This window comes from Anomaloglossus baeobatrachus, chromosome 9 (genome assembly GCF_048569485.1).
Source record: "Anomaloglossus baeobatrachus isolate aAnoBae1 chromosome 9, aAnoBae1.hap1, whole genome shotgun sequence".
Lineage (NCBI taxonomy): Eukaryota > Metazoa > Chordata > Amphibia > Anura > Aromobatidae > Anomaloglossus > Anomaloglossus baeobatrachus.
This window is the reverse complement of record NC_134361.1, coordinates 204776227-204799178: the sequence shown is the minus strand read 5'-3', so window position 1 is coordinate 204799178 and position 22952 is coordinate 204776227. Positions and strand designations below refer to the sequence as shown.

The window sequence follows — 22952 nt, the reverse complement described above, 5'->3', positions numbered from 1 at the left end:
AGGTAAATATATATTTTTTTTATTTGTCAGCCCATTCTTGCCCAACTTTTTCTTGGGAACAACCCCTCAGCAGTATCAAGTGCCAATGTATTGATGGATCAGCGTCAACACGACAACAATAGAGCTAAATCCTGTGACTGCAGGGGTGACGCCTGGTCATGGGACGACTCCTGGTGAGAGGCGTGACACACAGGGTACACTAGGAAAACAATTCAATGGTAGGCCCTTGCATTAGGAAGAGGGGACGCTGGCGAGTGGCGCAACACACAGGGTACACCAGGAAAACAATACAATGGTAGGCCCTCACGCTAGGAAGAGGGTACCCCAGCAAGAAATGCAACACACAGGGTACACCAGGAAAACAATACAATGGTAGGCCCTCACGCTAGGAAGAGGGTACCCCAGCAAGAAATGCAACACACAGGGTACACCAGGAAAACAATACAATGGTAGGCCCTTGCATTAGGAAGAGGACCCCCCGGCGAGTGATGCAACACACAGGGTACACCAGGAAAACAATACAATGGTAGGCCCTCGCGCTAGGAAGAGGATACCCCAGCAAGAAATGCAACACACAGGGTACACCAGGATAAACAATACAATGGTAGGCCCTCACGCTAGGAAGAGAGTACCCCAGCAAGTAATGCAACACACAGGATACACTAGGAAAACAATACAATGGTAGGCCATCGCGCTAGGAAGAGGATACCCCGGTAAGTAACGCAACACACAGGATACACTAGGAAAACAATACAATGGTAGGCCCTTGCATTAGGAAGAGGGGACGCTGGCGAGTAACGCAACACAGGGTACACCAGAAAAAAAATACAATGGTAGGCCCTTGCATTAGGGAGAGGGGACCCTGGCGAGTGACGCAACACACAGGGTACACCAGGTAAACAATACAATGGTAGGTCCTCGCGCTAGGAAGAGAGGACCCTCGCGAGTGACGTGACACACAGGGTATACCAGATAAACAATACAATGGTAGGCCCTCGCGCTAGGGAGAGGGAGCTGGTCATCTTAGAGCACTAACCTGAGGCTGATCACTGCACTCCCTAACGTTCCCAGACGGGTCCTTCCCCCGTGCGCCATCCCGTGTCTAGGCCCTAGTTGACCCCTTACCCTGGTATAATGAGGGTCGTCAAGACGCTAAGCTCGCTAATACAGTAAGACAACATAAGGTAGGCAAGATAATAAAAATCTCTATCTGCTCTGGGATGGATGAAAAAGAAACCCTCCAATCTGAAAGGATGTCATCTGTGAGCTGACTTATCTACCTCTATATGGTCACTGTATAGCGGTAATAGCGGTCTAGGTCATTGTCGTCTTTGAGGTTCCCACTTTATTAGGATGCGCCTCCATGCGCTTCCTCGGTGCAGCGTCCGCTTAGACATGTTTTCCCCCCTCCTGTACTGGACTCCTAGAGACGCCTCTGCCTCTGAGGTTTCTTTTTTATTAGTGGGCTAATTAGTATCTCTGCCAGCTAATCAGCTCACTGCTTCCACTGATTTCAGGCTTCACATTGACATACACATCCAATATTGAAGCGTGACCCGTACAAGTGATTCATTGCTCCCGAATGTTCAAAGTTATTCAATGCCAATGAAAAAATGATTTAGCAAAGTGCTGAAATGACCGTGTCGGGCTGCGATGATTCATGTCCCCAGGTGTGATGGAGAGCTGCCTTCTTTTCTCTCCTCTGAACACTCAAGATGCCTTCATTTTCTTCTCACATCTAAGTGAGCGCTCAAGGACAAGGTCATTAACAGGGTCATATCCGAGTGTATTGTGTATCAATAGATCATGTCAACTCAAGAAAATAAATGTAAATGAATATTTACTCACGACACTTCCAGTAACTAAGTATCGCTATACAATAGACATGATCATATAAGGATATTATAAAATGTATCCATACAGGAGATTTTTACAAACATGACCGACTGACATAGTGGAGTAAGGATCTGTGGAGACTTCAGATTCTGGTGCTATGTCTTCTGACTTCTCTGATGTCTGGGGTCAGCGCAGGCAGACACAGGCGTCAACTCACAGACTTGTGGTTCATAGAAGAGTTAATCTCTGCTGGTCTGCTTGTTAGTCTCCTTTGATCACATGCTGTAGAGGAGCCAGTCAAATTTGCTCCCCTCCTATATATGCTGGCTAGACTCTTCCATTAATGCCAGCTATAGCTTCTTTATACTGGGCTGGTGAGGTGTTGTGATCCAGACTTATGCGGGCATTAGACGAGACGAGCTATCGTGCGATGCATCGTCGGGGTCACGGTTTTCGTGACGCACATCCGGCATCGTTCACGACGCCGTCTCGTGTGACACCTCCAAGCGACGCAGTATCGCTCACAAATCATGAGTCGTGTACTCGTTGCTTGGTTTTAAAATATTGTTTAATTAAAATGGCGCCAGTTGTTCATCGTACCCGGGGTAGCACACATCGCTCCGTGTGACACCCCGGGAACGATGAACTCAGCTTAACTGCGTCCCGCGGCTCCCGACGGCTATGCGGAAGGAAGGAGGTTGGCTGGATGTTTATGTCCCGCTCATCTCCGCCCCTCCGCTTCTATTGGCCGGCGGCTGTGTGACGTCGCTGTGACGCCAAACGTCCTTCCCCCTTCAGGAAGAGGATGTTCGCCGCCCACAGCGAGGTTGCACAGCAGGTAAGTACGTGTGACGGCGCTTTAACGAGTTTGTGCGACACGGGAAGCGATTTGCCCGTAACGCACAAACGACAGGGGCAGGTAGTATCGCTCGTACTATCGCACGATAGATAGTACCGTGTAAAGCCTGCATAACAGGTGGTTGTACTACTTTGTTCCTGTGAGGGGTTGTGGTGTTAACCCTTGTTGTCATTTTGTTGCTGCCTTTGCTGCTCTTGTTTCTATCCATAGTTTCTTACTGTCTGTTCCTGAGAGTTTGAGGTGCCTGAGTTTGGTTTTTCCCTGTTTTAATTTGAGTTGCGATCACACTTCTTGTGGTTCATATTAATTCTAGCAAGAGTTAGTCTCTTTTGATTTGCTTGTTAGTCTCGTTTATTCACAAGCTCGCTCCCCTCCTGTATATGCTGGCCAGACCCTTCCTTTAATGCCAACTATAGCTTTTCTATACTGGTCTTGTGAAGTGTTGTGATCCAGACTAACTGGTAGTTGTAGTACTTTGTTGCTGTGGGCGGTTGTGGTATTAACACTTGTTCTTTTGTTGCTGCCTTCCTTCTCTTGCTTTTCTCCTTAGTTTCTTACTGTCTGTTCCTGAGAGTTTGCAGTACGTTTGAGTTTTGGGTTTTTTCCCTGTCTGTCTTAATTTGTGTTGCCATCACAGCTGCTGCTCTTTCCTTACCTGGGAAGAGGGGGAACAGATTAGCTCTGGTCAGGAGTATAGTAAGGTACGGGACTCCGGCATCTCCACCATCAGGGGTAATCTGAAGGTTAGGGATAGCGTAGGGTACCCTAGTGTGAGGGACAGTATAGGAGCCCAGTGTCCCTCGCTATTCTACAGTCACATCGTGATATCTGCAAAGTATTGTTCCTCTGTTACTCCTCCTGGAAATGTTTCTATATATTGATAAGTGGGTCACCACTCCCCTTTTTCAATGGGAGGTCCTCTATACAATACAGCCCTTTGCAATTGTGAAAACAAGTAATTAGTGATAGGAGCATCAAGTTTAAAAATGCACGAGTTTCCCATTGACTTCCATTATACTCAGTACTCGAGTAACGAGCAGGGCCGATCACACTCGCTCATCACTACATGTAACCCATAGATTCATTCCAATAAGTTGGAATTGGTGCAACCAACCCAGAATGGCTTAAAGGGGTTGTTCACTATTTATACAGCCCCTTCTTAATTACTATATTCCCCCCGGGTAAAATCAAAATAACAGATACTCACCTTGACCAAAGCTGTCGATGCCAGTTCAGGTCTCCCAGGCCTTGCACGACATATTTATGCCACGTGAACACTGCAGTCAATCAACAGCTGCTGATTAGCTGCAGCGCTCACATTTCAATAATCCTATTGCCTTCACATAACGATAAATATAAATGGCTGAGATAAGAATACCTATACTGTGTACGGTAATTTACCATGTGCCGCAGTTACCTGCTCTTTACTTTCCACTTCTCTCGGTTGCCCAGACTCGTCCGAAATCGAGGCACGGAAATTCTGCGGGCAAAATTCTGCAGAACAGGGAGGAGAGCGGGAAAATACGACATTAAAACAAATGGATAAATACGGAAAAAGGGCAATAATGACAAATACAACTAATGCATCGTACGCACCTTCTACACCCAAACCATCAGGGAAGAGAAGACCCTGCACCGCGCAGCAGATGTCCTCAAATATGCAATCCTCCTCTCTGTCTGCATCAAACTGAGAAGTAATGACAGGATCCATGTTACTTAGGCCTTATTTTTACATCCGTTTTTTCACTCCTTTCTTCACGGACAGAACATGCATCGCAATGGTGGACACAGACAAAACAGGGCCCTTGTGCAAGAACAATTTATGGGCCAATCACTCATCAGAATGCAGAATTACACCTAGCTTGGATGTGAAAAGGGGCCTCCTTACGTCTTGGGCCCCTGGTTACACCAATGATATGTCCGACCCTGGTGCACCCATTATAATCTATGTGGCTGTACACACGTCTGTGTTGGACCATAAGCCAGTTGGACCATAAGCCAGTTGGACCATAAGCCAGTTGGACCATAAGCCAGCAAAAAGATCACACAGACCTGTCCATTTTGTCCAAATCCCCCATACAACACTATGGGTCCACAGAAATTAAGTGCCACCTGTTGCATTTTGTCTTTTCCAAGCTTTTGAAAGGGATTCTGCTCCAATTTCTACATGGAAAAAAAACAGCTTCCTATTGATTTAAATGGGAAAATACCCCTATAGTGCAATGTGTGATGGTTTTCCCAGGTGGAAAAAGAAGTAAAACTCCAAATTTTGGGGCATTTCTGAATGTCACAGGTGACTAGGGGACACAGGGAGACCTATGCTGGCCCTAAAACTGGAGCCCCTGCGCTCACCCTTACCCAGGAGGTACCCTTAAAGGTAGGGAGGTCCGGACCCCAGACCTGGCCCTGTCTCCTGTTTGGTCCTGATCTAATAACCCTATAGTGCAATGTGCGATGTTTTTCCCAGGTGGAAAAAGAAGTAAAACTCCACATTTTGGGGCATTTCTGAATGTCACAGGTGACTAGGGGACACAGGGAAACCTATGCTGGACCTAAGACTGGGACCCCTGTGCTCACCCTTACCTAGGAGGTACCCTTAAAGGTAGGGAGGTCCGGATCCCCGACCTGGCCCTGTCTCCTGTTTGGCCCTGATCTAATACCCCTGCACCCCCCACCCAGGGGTGGGCTGGACACAAAGTAATCAATTAACCACAAGAAAAAGACAATGGGGTAAACTGAAATTTACGCACACAGCAAATATCCACAGAGGAGAGACAAAAAGACACTGAAGGGGGTAAACCAAAGGGCGAGGAGAAAGTCACACCAAGGAACTTTCATACAGCACAAACAACAACTTGCTGGTCACCCAAAGGAAGATTGCCATGGCTCACGGACACTGGGATATCGCAAAAGAGCCAAGTAGATGCTATCTTCAGCGATAACTGAGAAAACTCCCTAGACTTAAGTAGGAGGAGAACAGCTGAAGGTGGTGATTAGCAACCTGGTTCTCTAAGAAGCCACACGCTGCTCCAGGAGGCATTAACTCCTAAAGTACCCAAAGCAGTGGTGATATAACAGCCGAGGCTCGGCAGAACAGAGTTTCTCAATAGAAGCCCGGTTGCTTGTTGGACTCAGAAGTGTGTACAGAGTCCAACCTGGTAGTAGCAAACTGCGAATGCCGATCCGGGCAGCGTATGATAGGTTGTTTGTCGGATTCCGTATTGACAGAGTCCAACATGGTAGTAGTGATCCGCAAACACGGATCTGGACCACACATGACACTGCTTTGAAAAAATGCTCAAAACTTGACAACTGGATCAAATAAAGAAGGAAAAAGTCCCTCAATATAAAATAAATGATAAAATATATATAAAAAAAAAAAATAAACCTACAAAAAATATTTTTTTTGGCTTTTTTTTGTAAATGTGGATTTTTAAGCCAGAAAAATCCACAAACGTCCTTGTGAACGTTTCCTAAAGATGTCTATGCACTTTTAGGCCAAATACTAGTAAAGCCTATCTCCCCGAACACCTCCATACACATGAATACCTGGCTCGACTATGTGGGCAGGAGAGCATTGTTGAGAATTCCAAAAATTTGCAGTCGTGACGGGATGGTGCATTAGTATGAGTAGCGCCCCTGAAGCCATCAGGAGCTACAACGTACTGCATCCTGTCAAAGATGTAGGGCCTACCCCCAGGGACCCAGAAGACCAGTGTCGGTAACACCAAAACACATGTATAATTCCTGTTTTTCCCTTTCCCAAGGACTGGTGACAGACTAGGATTGGACCAAATGGTTGGCCACCTAGGAGTGGAGCTGATCCAGTCCACTAGACGACAACCAGGGAGGAGGGGTCAGACAGGAAGTGGATGTGAAAGGAGACGGACGTAATCGTACTGACGGGAGTGTGTAACAGTGACCTGTCAGGCGTAGGCGTGTGGTTGCCAAAGGAGTACAGTGGAGTACTCTCGGAACCATAGCATCGACGGGGTACAGAGCCCTAGGTCAGGCAAGCGCTCCAGGTAGACCTGAGAAAATCTGCACAGTAAGTGGACCATCCAAGACCTCACTGACCGTAAAGTCCAGGGCACCAGCAGTAACGGGAGAACCAGGGACCGGAACAGAACACCGAACCTACAGGGTTCAAACCGCCCGCCGTACGGACTAAAGAGTGAGAGAATACCAGGAGGGGACCCCCAGACGCACCAAGCCACGGGGACCCACCAATTAGAGACAGGTGCATGGGAAAGAAGCCACCAGGTTACCACACCGGTACTGGGACTAAGGGGACTAGTGGTGAGTTCCAGCCTTCTTCGGGTTGCCAGCCATAACAACGCTGTGAGTAAAGAATACAGTTACACTGTAATCCCTTGTGTATCCTACCTTCTTTCCGCGCCTAACTGCATCACCTACCCCCTGGGGCCCTGGTCCTACTTGCAGAGGGCCCAACATCCAGGCTGCCATTAACATCAGCCCCAGCAGTGAGAGACGGTGCAGCAGCAGCTCCATCTACCTAGCCGCAACCCGCAAGTGGCGTCAGGATAAAAAAACTTTATTACTAATTACTAATCCCCTGTATATAACACCCTTCTAGCGACCCCCAAGGTCATGGAACCGGGCAACGACCACCCAGTGAACTGTCCTCGTAAGTATATCGCCTAGGACCATAGTCCTGGGGTGAGTCATATGGCCATCTTAATCTGGGCTTTATTGCTGCTTGTGTTGTCAATTATGGCCATAAGGAGGCAGACTTTGGCTTGGTTGCTTTTGAAATCTCTTGGATATGCCCTTAATTTGAGATTAAAGAGGGACACAGCCTTTGGAACCCCTACTGATCCTCAGAATGAAGGGCCCATCATACTTTCTCACTGTTTTTCCCTGCAAAACAGAAAGAGTCAGCCGGAGCTGTCCTGGGGAACCGCAAGTGAACATTTTTGTGTTCCCTACACGATGCCCCTTCATTTTGTAGGATCCTTGGGAGTCCCTAAAGTAGGACCTCCAGATATGGCACAACTTTAGGGAATACCCCCGAATACATCATGGAGACACTCACTCTAGCTATGAGCCCTTTGTCTTGGTAATATTTGACAATCAGGGGAAGGTTCTGTTTAAAGGTCTCTAGTCTTCGGTCGATGGCATGTGCGTTATCATCTGGTCGTCCTTGTTGTGCCGAACGTCTTTCCAATCGCTGCCGGAGACGTTGGCTCGAACACGCCAGGAAGATCACCAGGTCCGGGGTGCCAATCTGCAACACAGATCTATTAGCAAGTTCTTGGACAACCTCACATTATGTTCTGTATTTAGTACAATCCGCACCTGCTCCTCGAAGGTGAACGCCTGGCCAATGTCCCGTGGAAAGCCGTCAACTACAAAGCCGGTGGAGTCCTGATGGTTGATAAACTGCTGTTTCAGCTCCTCGATTGTGGTTTCCTGAATAACAAAAAAGCAAAATTTCTCAACTTACGCAAAACTCCTATAGAACACTGCATTCTCCTATTTTGGTGGGACCCAAAGTTCTACTCATTCTTGGTCTTCCACCCTCCTAATTTCTGTGTCTATCTCCTTTAGTGAACAATGTTGCTCACCAAGCTGAGGCTGCTGGCATGCATTTTAGGAATTTCAAGCTTAAAGGGGTTGTCCACCTTTTGAAGAACTTTTCGTCACTTAAATGCTTGGATTTGGGCATAAAAATCATTTTTGTAATTGGGTTTCTGTAAAAGCTTTACACTGTTTGACTTGCGAAGACTTTTTGGGCCCAATTCACGAAGCTGCTTTCAGCAGTTTTTTGGTGTAAAACTGTCATGAGTGTGTCTCATTCAGCAGTATCTGTAATTAAAAGTTCACGGATTTGCAGATCGCAGGTTCTCTTTATCATGAGTGGATTTAACGTCATTTGGTGCTGAAGAGGTTAAGGGTTCCTTGTTGATTCTGCTGAGATTCCATTTAGCTCTAATCTCAGCTTCTCTACCTTTCTGCTGCCCCCGACTCTCACATATGCCATTGATAGTTCATTCTATGCTAACCTGAGAAGAAGGTCCCTCTTAAGAAAGCCGTGGTTAGCTTCCCAGTTGATGCGGTGGAGCTATTTTGTGTCTGTCTTTATGTTGTATTTATGTTAGTAGTAAGACTAGTGTCTTGTTGGATTGCTCACTAGCCAGGGCTAGTCTAGGGTCAACGAAGGTATCCTCAGCTCACCTGCTACCCGGGCTGCCAGTCCTTGCGGGTGCCAGGGATCCACCGGTAGGTCCCAACCGGTTAAGTGTAAATGGAAAGGAGGAAAAGATCCGGCACAATCTCCTCTGGATAAAATGTCAAAGCTTTATTAGCAAATATTAAAAAGATTCCATCCGTGGAAACAAAAGGAGGGTGTTAACCCATGGAAACTTTACGCGTTTCGGACTTCCATATTAAAAGCAAAAGACTTATGACTTATGATTAAGGACTCTTTTGCTTTTAATATGGAAGTCCGAAACGCGTAAAGTTTCCATGGGTTAACACCCTCCTTTTGTTTCCACGGATGGAATCTTTTTAATATTTGCTAATAAAGCTTTGACATTTTATCCAGAGGAGATTGTGCCGGATCTTTTCCTCCTTTCCTAGTCTAGGGTCAGCCTGGATCTAGGCACCTTATCTGTCACAGGGTGAAGGACCCGTCTAGGAACGTTTGGGAGCGCAGGGATCAGACACAGATGAGTTTGAGGTGGTGACCTCTCTCCCTATTGCCAGGGTCTAGGCATGTGATCGGAAACGTGGGAAGGACCCGTCTGGGCATGTTAGGGAGCGCAGGGATCAGACACAGCTGAGCTTGAGGTGGTGAGTCCTCTCCTTATTGCCAAGGCCTAGGCATTTGATCAGGTATGGGGAGAAGGACCCGTCTAGGCACTTAATGAGCACAGGGATTGGACAGAGGTGAGTGTGAGGTGGTGACCCCTGTCCCTATGGCCAGGGCCTAGGCATGTGATTGGGCATGGGGGGAAGGACCCATCTAGGGATGTTTGAGAGATCAGGGATCAGACACAGGTGAGTCTGAGGTGGTGACCCCTTTCCCTATGTCCAGGGCTTAGGCACGTGGTCAGGCACGGGGAAAGGACCCGTCTAGGGACCTTATGGAGAGCAGGGATCAGACACAGGTGAGTTTGAGGTGGTGACCCCTCTCCCTATTGCCAGGACCTAGGGATGTGATCAGTAAAGTTGGGAAGGACCCGTCTAGGAACGTTAGGGAGCACAGGGATCAGTCACAGGTGAGTGTGAGGTGGTGACCCCTCTCCCTATTGCCAGGACCTAGGTACATGATCGGGCAGGGAGCACAGGGATCATCACAGGGATCATCAGACACAGGTGAGTGTGAAGTGGAGACCCCTCACCATATCACCAGGACCTACCTTTTCATCTCCCCTGGTGTACCCCTCCTGTTGTGCCGCACACCCCCGCCTGACAAAAATACTTTCATATGTCACTACACTATTGCACAAGTCAAAGTTGTGACTTTTTTATGTTTTAGCTTTGCTAATGAGGGAGAAACTGAGATAAGGCTTGGTGAACAGCGTCTATCTAATCCAACACTTTAGTGGTGTAAATTTTGCCAGAAATGTACTCCAGTCCCTCCAGTGCCTTCTTAATCCAATAGTCTCGTTCATTAAGACTAGCTTGCAAAATGCCAGTCTTAATTGATTGGACCGTTTGTTTCCAAAGACATTCAGCTTTGATGTGGTCTGTGATCATATACAGCTGAGAGGAGCTCAGAAAAAGATAAAAGAGTTACCATCTCTCACAACTGAAAGTGTTCACTGACGGATTATTATTATTATTATTATTATTATTTATTTATAGAGCACCATTAATTCCATGGTGCTGTACATGAGAAGGGGGTTACATACAAAATACGTATACAAGTTACAGTAGACAGACTAGTACAGAGGGAAGAGGGCCCTACCCTTGCGGGCTTACATTCTATAGGATTATGGGGAGGAGACAATAGGTGGGGTGTAGGTCAGGCGGCGGCTCCGCACGGTGGTCGGGCGGCAGCTCCGCACGGTGGTCGGGCGGCAGCTCCGCACGGTGGTCGGGCGGCAGCTCCGCACGGTGGTCGGGCGGCAGCGAGTTCATTGTAGATTGTACAAGTAAAATATATCTTTGTACCGTGTTAGCCAGTAGAGATAAAAAAATTGTTTAAAAGAACAGAGAGTCCTCAGTGGTTGATACCTTTTAATGGCTAACTGAAAAGATGGTAATAATTGCAATTATTACCATCTTTTCAGTTAGCCATTAAAAGGTATCAACCACTGAGGACTCTCTGTTCTTTTAAACAATTTTTGTAGATTGTAGGCATTTCTGAACAGATGAGTTTTCAGGTTCCGTTTGAAGTTTGCAAGGGTAGGGGATAGTCTGACGTGTTGAGGCAGCGAGTTCCAGGAGACTGGGGATGCTCGGGAGAAGTCTTGGAGTCGGTTGCGTGAGGAGCGAATGAGAGAGGAGGAGAGGAGGAGATCTTGGGAGGACCGGAGGTGACGTGTTGGAGTGTAGTGGGAGAGTAGTTCGGAGATGTACGGAGGGGAAAGATTATGCACAGCTTTGTAGGTCAGTGTTAGAAGTTTGAATTGGATACGGTGGAAGATTGGAAGCCGGATTCTCAGTTAACTCATTCTGCAGCCAACAGTAGACAAGACAAATTAGAGGCTAGAGAAGGCAAACGATGCAAAAGGTTAAAGGGACATTGTCAAATGGAGTGTTGCACAAACTTTGCTGGCTGTCATGGTGGCATTGGACTCTGTTCAGATTGTAGATTCTTACACTCTGCCGATGGTTTCTTTCGTGTCTGGGATCGACATAGGCAGACTCTGGCATTGACTTGCTGTGTGCTGATTCATAGGCAGGTTTGCAAGAGTCAATCTTGGCTAGTCTGCTTGCTCCTATAATCACATGTTGTGGAGCGACCTATCACATCTGTCCCCTCCTATTTATGCTGGTGGAATCCTTCTACCAATGCCAGCTATAGTTTCTATAGTTTATTCTATGTTGGTCTGTGAAGTGTGGTGCCCTAGACTCTCTGGTGAACGTTGTGCCTATTACTTGTTGCGGTTCTGGAGTTAACCCCTGTTGTTTTGTAGTTTCCTTCCTACTCTTGTTTTCCTCCTGAACCTCTTATTGTCTTTATCTTTGTGTGTGCGTGTTGTGTGACAAAGTTTTGCTTTTTCCCTTGTCTATGTTTATCTGTGATTTTCAACATTCTCTTGTTCTATCGCTCCCTGGGGGAGGGGAAATCAGATCAGGACTGGTCAGGAGCAGGGCCAGGAAGGAGACTCAGGCATCTCCACCATCAGGAGTAATCCTGAGGTAGGGATAGCATAGTGCCCCCACTATCACAAAGTCATTGTGCACAATCCAATTCTTTTAAAGATATATGTAACATTTTAAGCTTTTTTGCCCTATTCTTTAGTGATGTAGATAATCAGCTTTGTTTCCATTTAATCCCAATTACGGGGGCCATTAAAGAAAGCATGCACAACACTCGCTTCCTCTTTTTTGGATGGGGCGGGAGACGGGGTTGGAGCATTAGGATCATGCTAGGTTACTAATATGTTCTGCATTAAATCTATATGTCTGGTGATGGATTATACCAAACCGAACACAATCTGTTTTTTTGATCATTTGCAATGTCTTCATCACTTAGCTGCAAAGATGCCTACACGCCACCAGGGGGAGTATACAGCACCTTTTTCCGCTTTCTCTGCAGCGCTACCATGAAACCCAGCATTAAGCATTCATTAAAGCTCAGCTGGCATTATACAGGGCAGCGAGCCCCTTGAGTGGCTTTTAGATGGTGAGCGAAGTGCATTTAGAAAAAGGAATGTACCATTTCTTAAAACGGATAATTTTTGGAGGGGTAAAAAATAAAAAAAATCTACCAAAAGATGCCTGAATTTATAATGATAACCACTTTGCAGACTGGAAAATCGCCCAATTCCCTTTTTTTTTTTAAAAAAAAAGCATATAACCATAAATGTCTTATTTGTTAGATTTAGCTTCATCACAATGGATAAATGAATGCACGTGACGGGCGGATGTTACAGCAGCCGGGTGACATCGGATCACATTGAGTGGAACTGACACTTGATGGGATCTGGGTTTGTTCCTAGTGATCAGCACAGACCGCGTTAAGAGAGTCATTAATTTTCTGTTTTCCATTTTCACCCAAATGTATTCCAATAGCCTTTTATAGGGGACTAGCTGTACTGCCTGCCATTACCCAGGATAGGAACTGTCTCTCTCCCACTCTCCCTATCTGTCTCTTTCCCTGTCTGCCACTCTCTCTTTCTCCAGCTCTCTCCCTATCTGTCTCTTTCCCTGTCTGCCACTCTCTCTTTCTCTGTCTCTCTATCCATCTCTCTGTCTCTCTCCCTGTCTGCCTCTCTCTCTCTGTCTCTCTGTTTCTCTCTGTTTTTCTGTGTGTGTCTCTGTCTCTCTCTGTCTCCCTCTGTCTGTCTCTGTCTGTCTGCCTCTCCATCTGTATCTCTATCCGTCTCTCTGTCTCTCTCTGTCTCTCTCTCCGTCTCCCTCTGTCTCTCTGTCTGTCTGCCTCTCCATCTGTCTCTCTCTGTCTGTCTCTGTCTCTCTCTGTCTCTGTCTCTCTCTATCTCTCTCTGTCTCTCTGTTTTTCTGTGTGTCTGTCTGTTTCTGTCTCTCTATCGGTCTCTCTGTCTGTCTCTGTCCGTCTCTCTGTCTGTCTCTGTCTCTCTCTGTCTCTGTCTCTCTCCCTGTCTCTATGTTTCTCTCTGTCTCTGTCTCTCTCTATCTCTCTCTGTCTCTCTGTTTTTCTGTGTGTCTGTCTGTTTGTCTCTCTATCGGTCTCTCTGTCTGTCTCTGTCCGTCTCTCTGTCTGTCTCTGTCTCTCTCTGTCTCTGTCTCTCTCCCTGTCTCTATGTTTCTCTCTGTCTCTGTCTCTCTCTATCTCTCTCTGTCTCTCTGTTTTTCTGTGTGTCTGTCTGTTTCTGTCTCTCTATCGGTCTCTCTGTCTGTCTCTATCCGTCTCTCTGTCTGTCTCTGTCTGTCTCTGTCTCTTTCCCTGTCTCCCTCTCTCTGTTTCGCTCTATGTTTTTCTGTGTCTGCCTCTCTGTCTTTGTCTCTCTTTCTGTTTCTCTCTGTCTCTCTGTTTTTCTGTGTGTCTCTGTCTGGCCTTGTCTGTCTCTCTGTCTGACTATCTCTCTCTCTATCCGTCTCTCCACCACAATCCTATTACCTCACACATAAGCTTCTTATACTAATAATGTCCTTCGTTGTCTATAGCAACCAATTGTACCGCCCCGCGGGCTCGGCCGGCTGCCGAGCCGCTCGGATCCGTGCTCGTACGGTGGGTGGCTCGAGCTCTTCCACGGACCCGGGGGGGTCACATCGCTCTGAAAGGGGGTTGGCGCTACACGCAGGGACTTCGGTGGGGAGTTCCACGACCAGGGCCGCGGTGGTTTGTAGGGGATTTAAGTTTGTGACGCCACCCACGGGTTGTGGTGAATGGATGTACACCACCGCTGCCGTTGACTAGGCCTCTCGGGGACGGTGTTGCACAGCTGGGTGTTGACCCCTTCATGGGTAGGGGAGTGATGGTCCCGGGGGCCAGAGGGAGGCGCTGAGGCGGGGGAATGGATGGTACTGGCGTGTCTGTGCGGTGCGGTGCGCGGCCTGAAGGCACTGGTGTACTCACTATGATACAACACACCGGAGACTCTGGTAAACCAAACGGGATGATGAACGGTGCCCGCAGCCGGCTGCAGCTTCCCCTTAACAGGCTGGTGGTTTCCGCCTTTCTCCTGCACCTCTTTGATGTGAATGTTATGACTCCTATGCCTAAGCAACGGTAGTCCGCTCACCGGCTTGCTGGTTGCCGGTAGAGCCCTGTTTGCCCGCAGATGCTGGCCCTTTGGGTCTCTATGCCTTGGCGGTGGCTTTACCCCTATGGTTGGGCTGTTGTCTTATAACAGGTCTTGTGTGGGAAAGGTCCTAAAGTCCAGTCCTCAATCAGTTGATTCGACTTAGCCTAGTGGTTTCTGGGCTTCATACTGGGTCTGAGTACCCCTCCTGGTGCTCCGGTTTCCAATCGGCTCCCCGGTTGGGTACCGGCGGGCCACCGCCTGACCCTGGTCCCTACGGTTCGACCGGCTGTAATCCCAGCTCCTGCAGGCGGCCATCACCATCTGCCTTCATGCCAGACAGAGGTGACTTGGCTCCAACCCAGACACCTGGTAGACTATGGCAGGCCTGGTCACAGGTCTGCCCTTGAACTTGACTGCTCTCCTCCACTGTCAAAGCTAATCTACTACTACAACTAGAACTACAACTAACTGTTTTTCCAAACTCCAGGCCTGTGAACTCCTCGGTGGGTGGAGCCAACCACCTGGCTCCGCCTCCCCGGTGTGGACATCAAACCCGGAGGGTGGTGACAAGAGTTTGTTGGTTGGCTGCTGTCACCTTTCTAAGGGGAGGGGGTGTGTGTGCATGGGACTACCTGGGACGACCTGACTAGTCCAGGGCGTCACACAATCACATCTCCTATTAATGACATGTAGCTCCCAGCTCTATTGACTTTAATGTAAACAGGTTTTTTGGTGAATAACTGTACAGCGCGGGGTTAAATTTCCCCCTCAAAACATAGTCTATGATGCGGTGTCTGTGCAATATTTTGTGATTGTAAATGCAACGGGGCGGATTCCTTTAGCGGACATACATACACATACATACATACACACATACATACGCTTTTGGGATTGCCTGCACCGCAGCGTGCCCGGGTCCCATTACCGTTCCACAAAGTCACATGCTGTCCTTACCGTTCTTGTCATATTCTGATTCATGATGTTAGGAAATAAACTGAGCATTTCCATGACAATACAGCAAGGAGGCGTAAAAGCCGCTCAGTCTCTTTTGTGACATTGTGAACGGTTGCTACACCGCCACGTCAATCTTTCATTAATTAAATAGAAATGTACATGACCAGCTGCACGCAGTGAATATATCTCATTTAAAGGGAACATATCACTAGGTTTGGGGCTAGCATGATGCTGTCATGTAGCCGGGGTCCAAACTCACTCATGTCAAAAAACAGTGTCGTTCAATAGTATAAGGTTTTCTATATTATTGACATAAGCCTATGAGATGAGTCCGTCAGCAGTGAGTGCAATCACATTGTGGGTTTTGGGTGACAGACAGTCATGTGGTTTCTGGCCATAGAAGGTCACAGCGTTTGGCTGTGCAGAATGCTCCCTGACTTTCCATTGATCCTTGTGTCAGTATTCATTGGTATAGGTAGCTTTCCTACTGGATTCATCTCTCCCCCTTTTGGACCCAGCAGAGCTCTCCTTCCACCCAGCTGCTGATCATTAGTATTCTCTTGGTGCTGCTATACCCCTTCCTTTCTTGGACTGGTTCATTGAAGTTCTGGTTGCAAGCAGTTGGCTTGTACTCCTCTGTGGTATCACTGCTGAAAACGTAGCTGAACTTCTACCTGTGTCATCTGTGGGTTAGTAATTCATGCATTTTCCCCCTGTGTGTCCTTCTTGTTTCTTCTATAGTGTTTAGTGGGGTTGACGAAGAGCTCATCCCACCCGTTCTCTATTTATGGTCCAGCTCGAGGGATACCTAGGGTCAGGTATCCTGGTCAGCGCATAGGTGCAGAACCAATCTAGGGTGGTGAGGCACCCCAGGGCCCAGAAGTAGGTTTGGTCAGGGGTCACCATCTTCTCCTTCCCCAAATACCACAGTCAGACTCATAGGACCCCCAGGAATCTTATTTTGAGACAGACAGAGAAAGCCGAGTACCTTTGGCTATTTCCGAGAGTCCTTTAAACAATGAATGGAGCAAATTTCACCCATGTAGGATTCTGCAGAGTTCTCAGGTTCATTGGGAATCCTGTGGATAGCGGACAACTTAAGAATACCCCAGTTGTATAGCAACATGACGGTGGCCTCTAACCTAGAGACAGTTACTTTTTAAAGGGGATATCTCATCCAGACAACACCCCCCTATTTTCCCCAATAAGCATGCTATTGTTATTCATATGTCAGGAACTCATGAGCAACCGATACCTCAATCACAAAGAAAGCACCAATGCCCCATCTCCCATCCCGCCAGACTGTTCTCTAATAGCCAAGATATACTGATATACTGCCCTACTGACCCAGCCTCACAAAGGGCCCGTTTGTGCCGATGGTTAACTATGCGATCCCTTTTAGTCTAGGCATCCAACTTGGTGAAGTGATTATGAACTGGCTATTCGGCTTAGCATAGAGCATCATAATGTGGCTAGTGGGCTTATGTATGTAGCATCATGACCTGGCTAGTGGGCTTAGTATGGAGTATCATAATGTCGCTAGTGAGCTGATGTATGGTGAATCATGGCCTGATTAGTGGGCTTATGTATGAAGCAATGTGGCTTGACTATTGGGATTTTGCATGGAGCATTGTGACCTGACTAGTGGCTTACGTATGGAGCATCATGGCCTGGATAGTGGGCTTATATATGGAACATAATGGCCTGGCTAGTGGGCTTATGTATGGAGCATCATGGCCTGGCTAGTGGGCTTATGTATGGAGCATCATGGCCTGGCTAGTGGGCTTATGTATGGAGCATCATGGCCTGACTAGTAGCTTATGTATCCAGCATCATAGCCAGACTAGTGGCTTATGTATCGACCATCATGGCCTGACTAGTGGCTTATGTATGGAGCATCATGGCCTGACTAGTGGCTTATGTATGGAGCATCATAGCCTGACTAGTCGCTTATGTATGGAGCATCATGGCCAGACTAGTAGCTTATGTATGGAGCATCATGGCCAGACTAGTGGCTTATATATGGAGCATCATGGCCAGACTAGTGGCTTATGTATGGAGCATCATGGCCTGACTAGTAGCTTATGTATGGAGCATCATGGCCAGACTAGTGGCTTATGTATGGAGCATCATGGCCTGACTAGTGGCTTATGTATGGAGCATCATGGCCTGACTAGTGGCTTATGTATGGAGCATCATAGCCTGACTAGTGGCTTATGTATGGAGCATCATGGCCTGACTAGTAGCTTATGTATGGAGCATCATGGCCAGACTAGTGGCTTATATATGGAGCATCATGGCCAGACTAGTGGCTTATGTATGGAGCATCATGGCCTGACTAGTAGCTTATGTATCCAGCATCATGGCCAGACTAGTGGCTTATGTATGGAGCATCATGGCCTGACTAGTAGCTTATGTATGGAGCATTATGGCCAGACTAGTGGCATATGTATGGAGCATCATGGCTTGACTAGTGGCTTATGTATGGAGCATCATGGCCAGACTAGTAGCTTATGTATGGAGCATCATGGCCAGACTAGTGGCTTATGTATGGAGCATCATGGCCAGACTAGTGGCTTATGTATGGAGCATCATGGCCTGACTAGTGGCTTATGTATGGAGAATCATGGCCTGGCTAGTTGTCTTATGTAACGACGATCATGATGTAACCACTGAGCTTTTTCATGGACCACATTTTTTTAATATCTTTTTTTTTTTATTAAAAAAAAGTCAAATCTGACCTACCGGAGGTGCAAGTTCCCCTTTCGAGATAATCTGGGCAATCAATTCCCATTTACGATCACTGCTGGCATGATGGATTAGCTGGTTGCGTAAAATCTCTCCAACGGAAATACAGTTAAACCCAAAATGGGAGGCCATCTTTGTGCTCTGAGTCCCCTTACCACTGCCTGGACCACCTAAAACAGAAGTGAAACGGTAAAACTGGGACAGAAAAATGACCAGAACAAGCAAAACATCCATGAAAAAGATCATTTCCCAATCATTCTGATGGTCCTCCGAGATTTCCATCATTGGAATCACTGATACAACTCTCGAGAAAAGCTCCATTGATTGGAACCACTCTCCATCACAAGTGTTAAAGATTCATGACCCTTTTACCAATCCTTGGAGATTTCTGTCCCTCGTAATGCCCAACATAGCTCTTGACGGTTGTTTACCGGAAATTCGTATTCCTTTTTATAGCATCACGGGATCCCATTAATGGAAATCTTTGCACAGTTCTCATACGGTTTCCGGACCACAGAGACGTAAAATCCTTGTAAATCAGTTCTTACCGATGACGAAAATGATTTTAGGTCGAGGTCTGTTGGGGTCAAAGACGTCGTATTCTTGAATGAGCCCTGAAGATTCTGTCATATCACTGTCACTATCAATTGAGAACTGGGACTGGATAGGAGGCAGTCGATCATAGCGACGCATATGTGGTCCCTCTGGAGGGAGAAAATAAAATTCAGCAAGGAATACAAATGAAGAAAATGGAGCATTACATCAACTCTACAAGTGATATACCATCTTACACACCCTATATATAGTCACATCTCCCAGTAGAGGGCGTCGTTTTGTTTTTTTTGTTTCATTCCAAAGCTAGGCCTGGAGGTGGAAGGAGCTACTAAACCCTTTGCTGAACCCTGATGTCTGACTACAGCTATGAAGTTGGACCCTATCCTTTTTTGTTTCCCCTGTCTGTCGTACCTTCCCCTGCTGTATTAGTGCAGCGGTGAGACTAGCGATTCTCACCTGCCAGCTCACTAGCTAGGGTTATTACAAGGTCTCTCAGTGCTTCAGGTATTCTGTTCGGCGACAGGTGCGGAATCTGAATAGGGACTGGCAAGGAGAGTAGGGTACAGTGCCAGGTAATTGCAGGAGGTGTCGCATCATCCCTTTCCCTAGCACCAGAGTCCACCGTTGTTAAAGTACCCCTTGTTTGTTGTGGTCAAACCAATGTTTGTTGTGTGTCTTGCCTCATGCCAGACCTTCCTCAAGTCAGTGCGTGACCCATGATTGATCAAAATGCACAATTCCACCTGTTCTGGAGGTGGAGTTGAGCCCCCTTGGCTGCACAGGGTACACCAATAATATGTCCACCATGAAGTTGCACCTTATCCTTTGTTGTTTCCTCTGTAAGTCGTACCTTCTCTTCATGTTGTTTTAGTGCAGCGATGGGACTAGCAGTTTCACCTGCCAGCACACTAGCCAGGGTTTCCGCAGGATTTCTTAGGGTTTCAGGTATCGTGCTTGGCGACAGGTGGGGAACCTGTAAAGGGCTTGCTAGAATTGGAGGGTACAGCTGCAGGTGAGTAAAGGAAGTGTCACATCATCCCCTTTCCTAGCGCCAAGGCCCACCATTGTTAAGGTGTCCCCGGTGCACCCCTTGTTTGTTGTGGTGAACCCTTTGTTTGTTGTGGGTCTTGCCATGCACCGGACCTTCCCCAAGTCCGTGTGTGTGACACATATGTTACCAGGCTGTTGTATAGTATGGAGGGGGAAAAGAGGCAATTGTCCCAAGTGGTCCGACTTCTATGGGAGCACCAAATTTCACCCATGGACTAACAATGGGAAACTATCCAGTAGCAAGCACAGCTTTTTCTTAGAATGACTGTGTCCACGCAGCAGCTGATGAGCTTGAATGAGTAATACAGCAAGCGCTTGTTTTTGTCCTTCAGGTCCTATGCAGAGCACAGCAGTCAAGATGAGTTTGTCAGCGGCTGCTGTGCTCTGCATAGGTAGTGACAGAGGATGAGCAAGACAGTAGTGATTCATGTGCTCTCCAACACCTCTCTGCCTGTCCTCTCACTGATTGGGACATGTTTCGAGAACTTTCCCAAATTAAAAAAAAAAAGTGTCTCTTGTAAAATAAAACCAAAAACACTATTATAAATAAGTATAATACATTTTTCAACTAGGGTTAGGTTTTGGGTTAGGGTAAAGGCTATGGTTGGGGCTAGGGCCAGAGCTGGTTACATAAAATGTATGCAAATTGACAATAAGTCTTGCCATATGACTTAGGATGAAAGACAAATGAGATCTCAGACTTTGCATTGATGAAGGGCAATACCCCAAAACATGTGTCTGCAAATTGAAATTCTGGTTTGGCTTTTATCCTAAGTCATATGGCAAGGCTCATCAAGGGGTCGTTATTGAATTTTAGCATTCCCACTTCCACTAGGTGGCGCTAAAGTTCAGGTTCTCTCATGAATGTAGCAATCCTAAAAGTCAATATTGACCGACCCTTTAACACTAGAACTACTGAGGTAGTCATTTTGACTACTTTGCACCATGTATTTCTATATAGGTGTCACGAGTCCAGTAGTTCTAGTGTTAATGAGCCTTGCCATATGACTTAGTATAAAAGCCAAATCATATCTCAGACTTTGCACTGATGAGGGGCAATACCCTGAAACATGTGTCTGCAAATTGAGATTCTGGTTTGGCTTTTATCCTAAGTCATATGGCAAGGCTCATCAAAGGGTCAATATTGACTTTTAGCATTCCCACTTCCACTAGGTGGCGCTAAAGTTCAGGTCATCTAATGAACGTAGCAATCCTAAAAGGTAATATCGATCTTTTAATGAGCCTTGCTATATTACTTAGGATGAAAGCCAAATCAGATCTCATACTTTGCATTGACGAGGAGCAATTACCCAAAACATATGACTGAAAATTGAGATTCTGGTTTGGCTTTTATCCTACGTCATATGGCAAGGCTCGTCAAAGGGTTAATATTGACTTTTAATATTCGCACTTCCACTAGTTGGCCTTAAAGTTCAGGTCCTCTAATGAACGTAGCAATCCCAAAAGTCAATATCGATCCTTTAATGAGCCTTGCCATATGACTTAGGATGAAAGCAAATCAGATCTCAGACTTTGCACTGATGAGGGGCAATACCCCGAAACATGTGTCTGCAAATTAAGATTCTGGTTTGGCTTTTATCCTAAACGATATGGCAAGGCTCGGAAAAGGGTCGATATTGACTTTTAGGATTGACACTTCTACTAGGTGGTACCAATCATCAGGTCCTCTTTCTCTCTAAAGAGACCATTTGTATATTTAGTTTCCCAGAGGAGCATTGCATGGCTTCTAAGTCTCTTTACACTGACATGTCAGCCATGTCACTCTCTACAGAGAAACATAACCCTTTAGTTTACATAAAAGAAAAACACAAAAATGTGATAAAAAAAAGAATAAAAATGGATATATTTTTAAATTCTATGCTGAAAAAAACCTAAAAAGCCAAAGAACAAACTATAAAAAAAACAACAAAAAAACTATAACAAAATATGAGTTTGGGGTATAAACACTAGCCTGGTGTACAGGACTCAGAAAGTGCCAATGGCCCATGGGCTAGGGGACACGAAATACCTACCTTGGATGCTGACAATCCTCGCTGCAGCGCTGTTACCAGCTAAAAGGGGAAAAAGTCACAAAAAAAAGAAAAAAAATACAAAGTGCAATACAGTTTTACACTTACCGGACTTCTGTGTGCTTTTCTTTCCCTGATTTCCATTAATAGGAGGCAAATTCTGTCCCAGAAACGTATCCCACTGCACCTTCTCAGGGCCCCCTAAATCTCGAACCCTTTGCAGACACAGTTCTAAATAATTAATGGGGTCCTCTGGACGGTAATACATGAGTCCTGTCAGCAGACTCTAGAAGAAAAGGAGGAATACAGTCTTGAAGGTGACTTTAGTGCTGAGGGTGCGTTTGTTTACATGCGATCATCCATAGGGTTGTATAGATGTACACCAGTAATACTGGGAAATTGGATCTACACAAGTAATGGAGCTACGTAACTCCCATCTCCCTTAACGGTGCATATCTGGAAATCAATTATAGAAGTCCTATACAGATGTCCTCTTGTCCACTACTTAGATGATGTACTTAGAATAGGTTATTAGTGGGTCTGATACTCCCATAATGAGCCGTTTGCATCTCCAAATGTACAGTGTACATAAAGCAAGCAGAAAATAGAAGTTGGACTGGGGTCTGCCAACCTGTCACGGGGTATGTAATGACAGGACAGGGGCCCCTAGGCTGGCCCTCAAACTTGAGACCCTGCGCTGTACCTTATCTCAGAGGTAGGCTTAATGGTAGCCAGGTTTGAGTCCCCAGCGTGACCCTAACTACTGTCCGGACCCGGATCTTACTTGCCCTCTCCCACAAAAACAAAACCCCACAAAATGACACGGACAAGGGACAACGGAAACTCGTACACACAGCACTCAAAACACACAGAGAGACAATATGTGTACCGAGGAACAACAAAAAAGGGGAGGAAGTAACGTACAACAGGGAAACATCACTCCACTCAAAAGTGCAACACAGATCACCATAAACAGGAAAATCACCAAGACTGGGAATCACTGGAGCTGAAGCTTTCATCAGCACATACTGGAAGGAAGCCGTGTTTTAAACA

At 46.5% G+C, this 22952-nt stretch overlaps 1 protein-coding gene across 1 annotated transcript in view; it reads right to left on the bottom strand.

The window, feature by feature from the left end:
• The window catches only part of AK1 (adenylate kinase 1), a 122972-nt gene that overhangs the window by 82496 nt on the left and 17524 nt on the right, over window positions 1–22952 (bottom strand). The window contains exons 2-8 of the mRNA XM_075324302.1: window positions 22008–22185; window positions 18813–18968; window positions 18262–18434; window positions 8015–8128; window positions 7752–7943; window positions 4292–4382; window positions 4113–4189 (exon numbers count right to left, since the gene is read on the bottom strand). Coding sequence (XP_075180417.1) covers window positions 4113–4189; window positions 4292–4382; window positions 7752–7943; window positions 8015–8128; window positions 18262–18434; window positions 18813–18968; window positions 22008–22185 — 981 coding nt within the window. The remainder of the gene's footprint in view (window positions 1–4112; window positions 4190–4291; window positions 4383–7751; window positions 7944–8014; window positions 8129–18261; window positions 18435–18812; window positions 18969–22007; window positions 22186–22952) is intronic.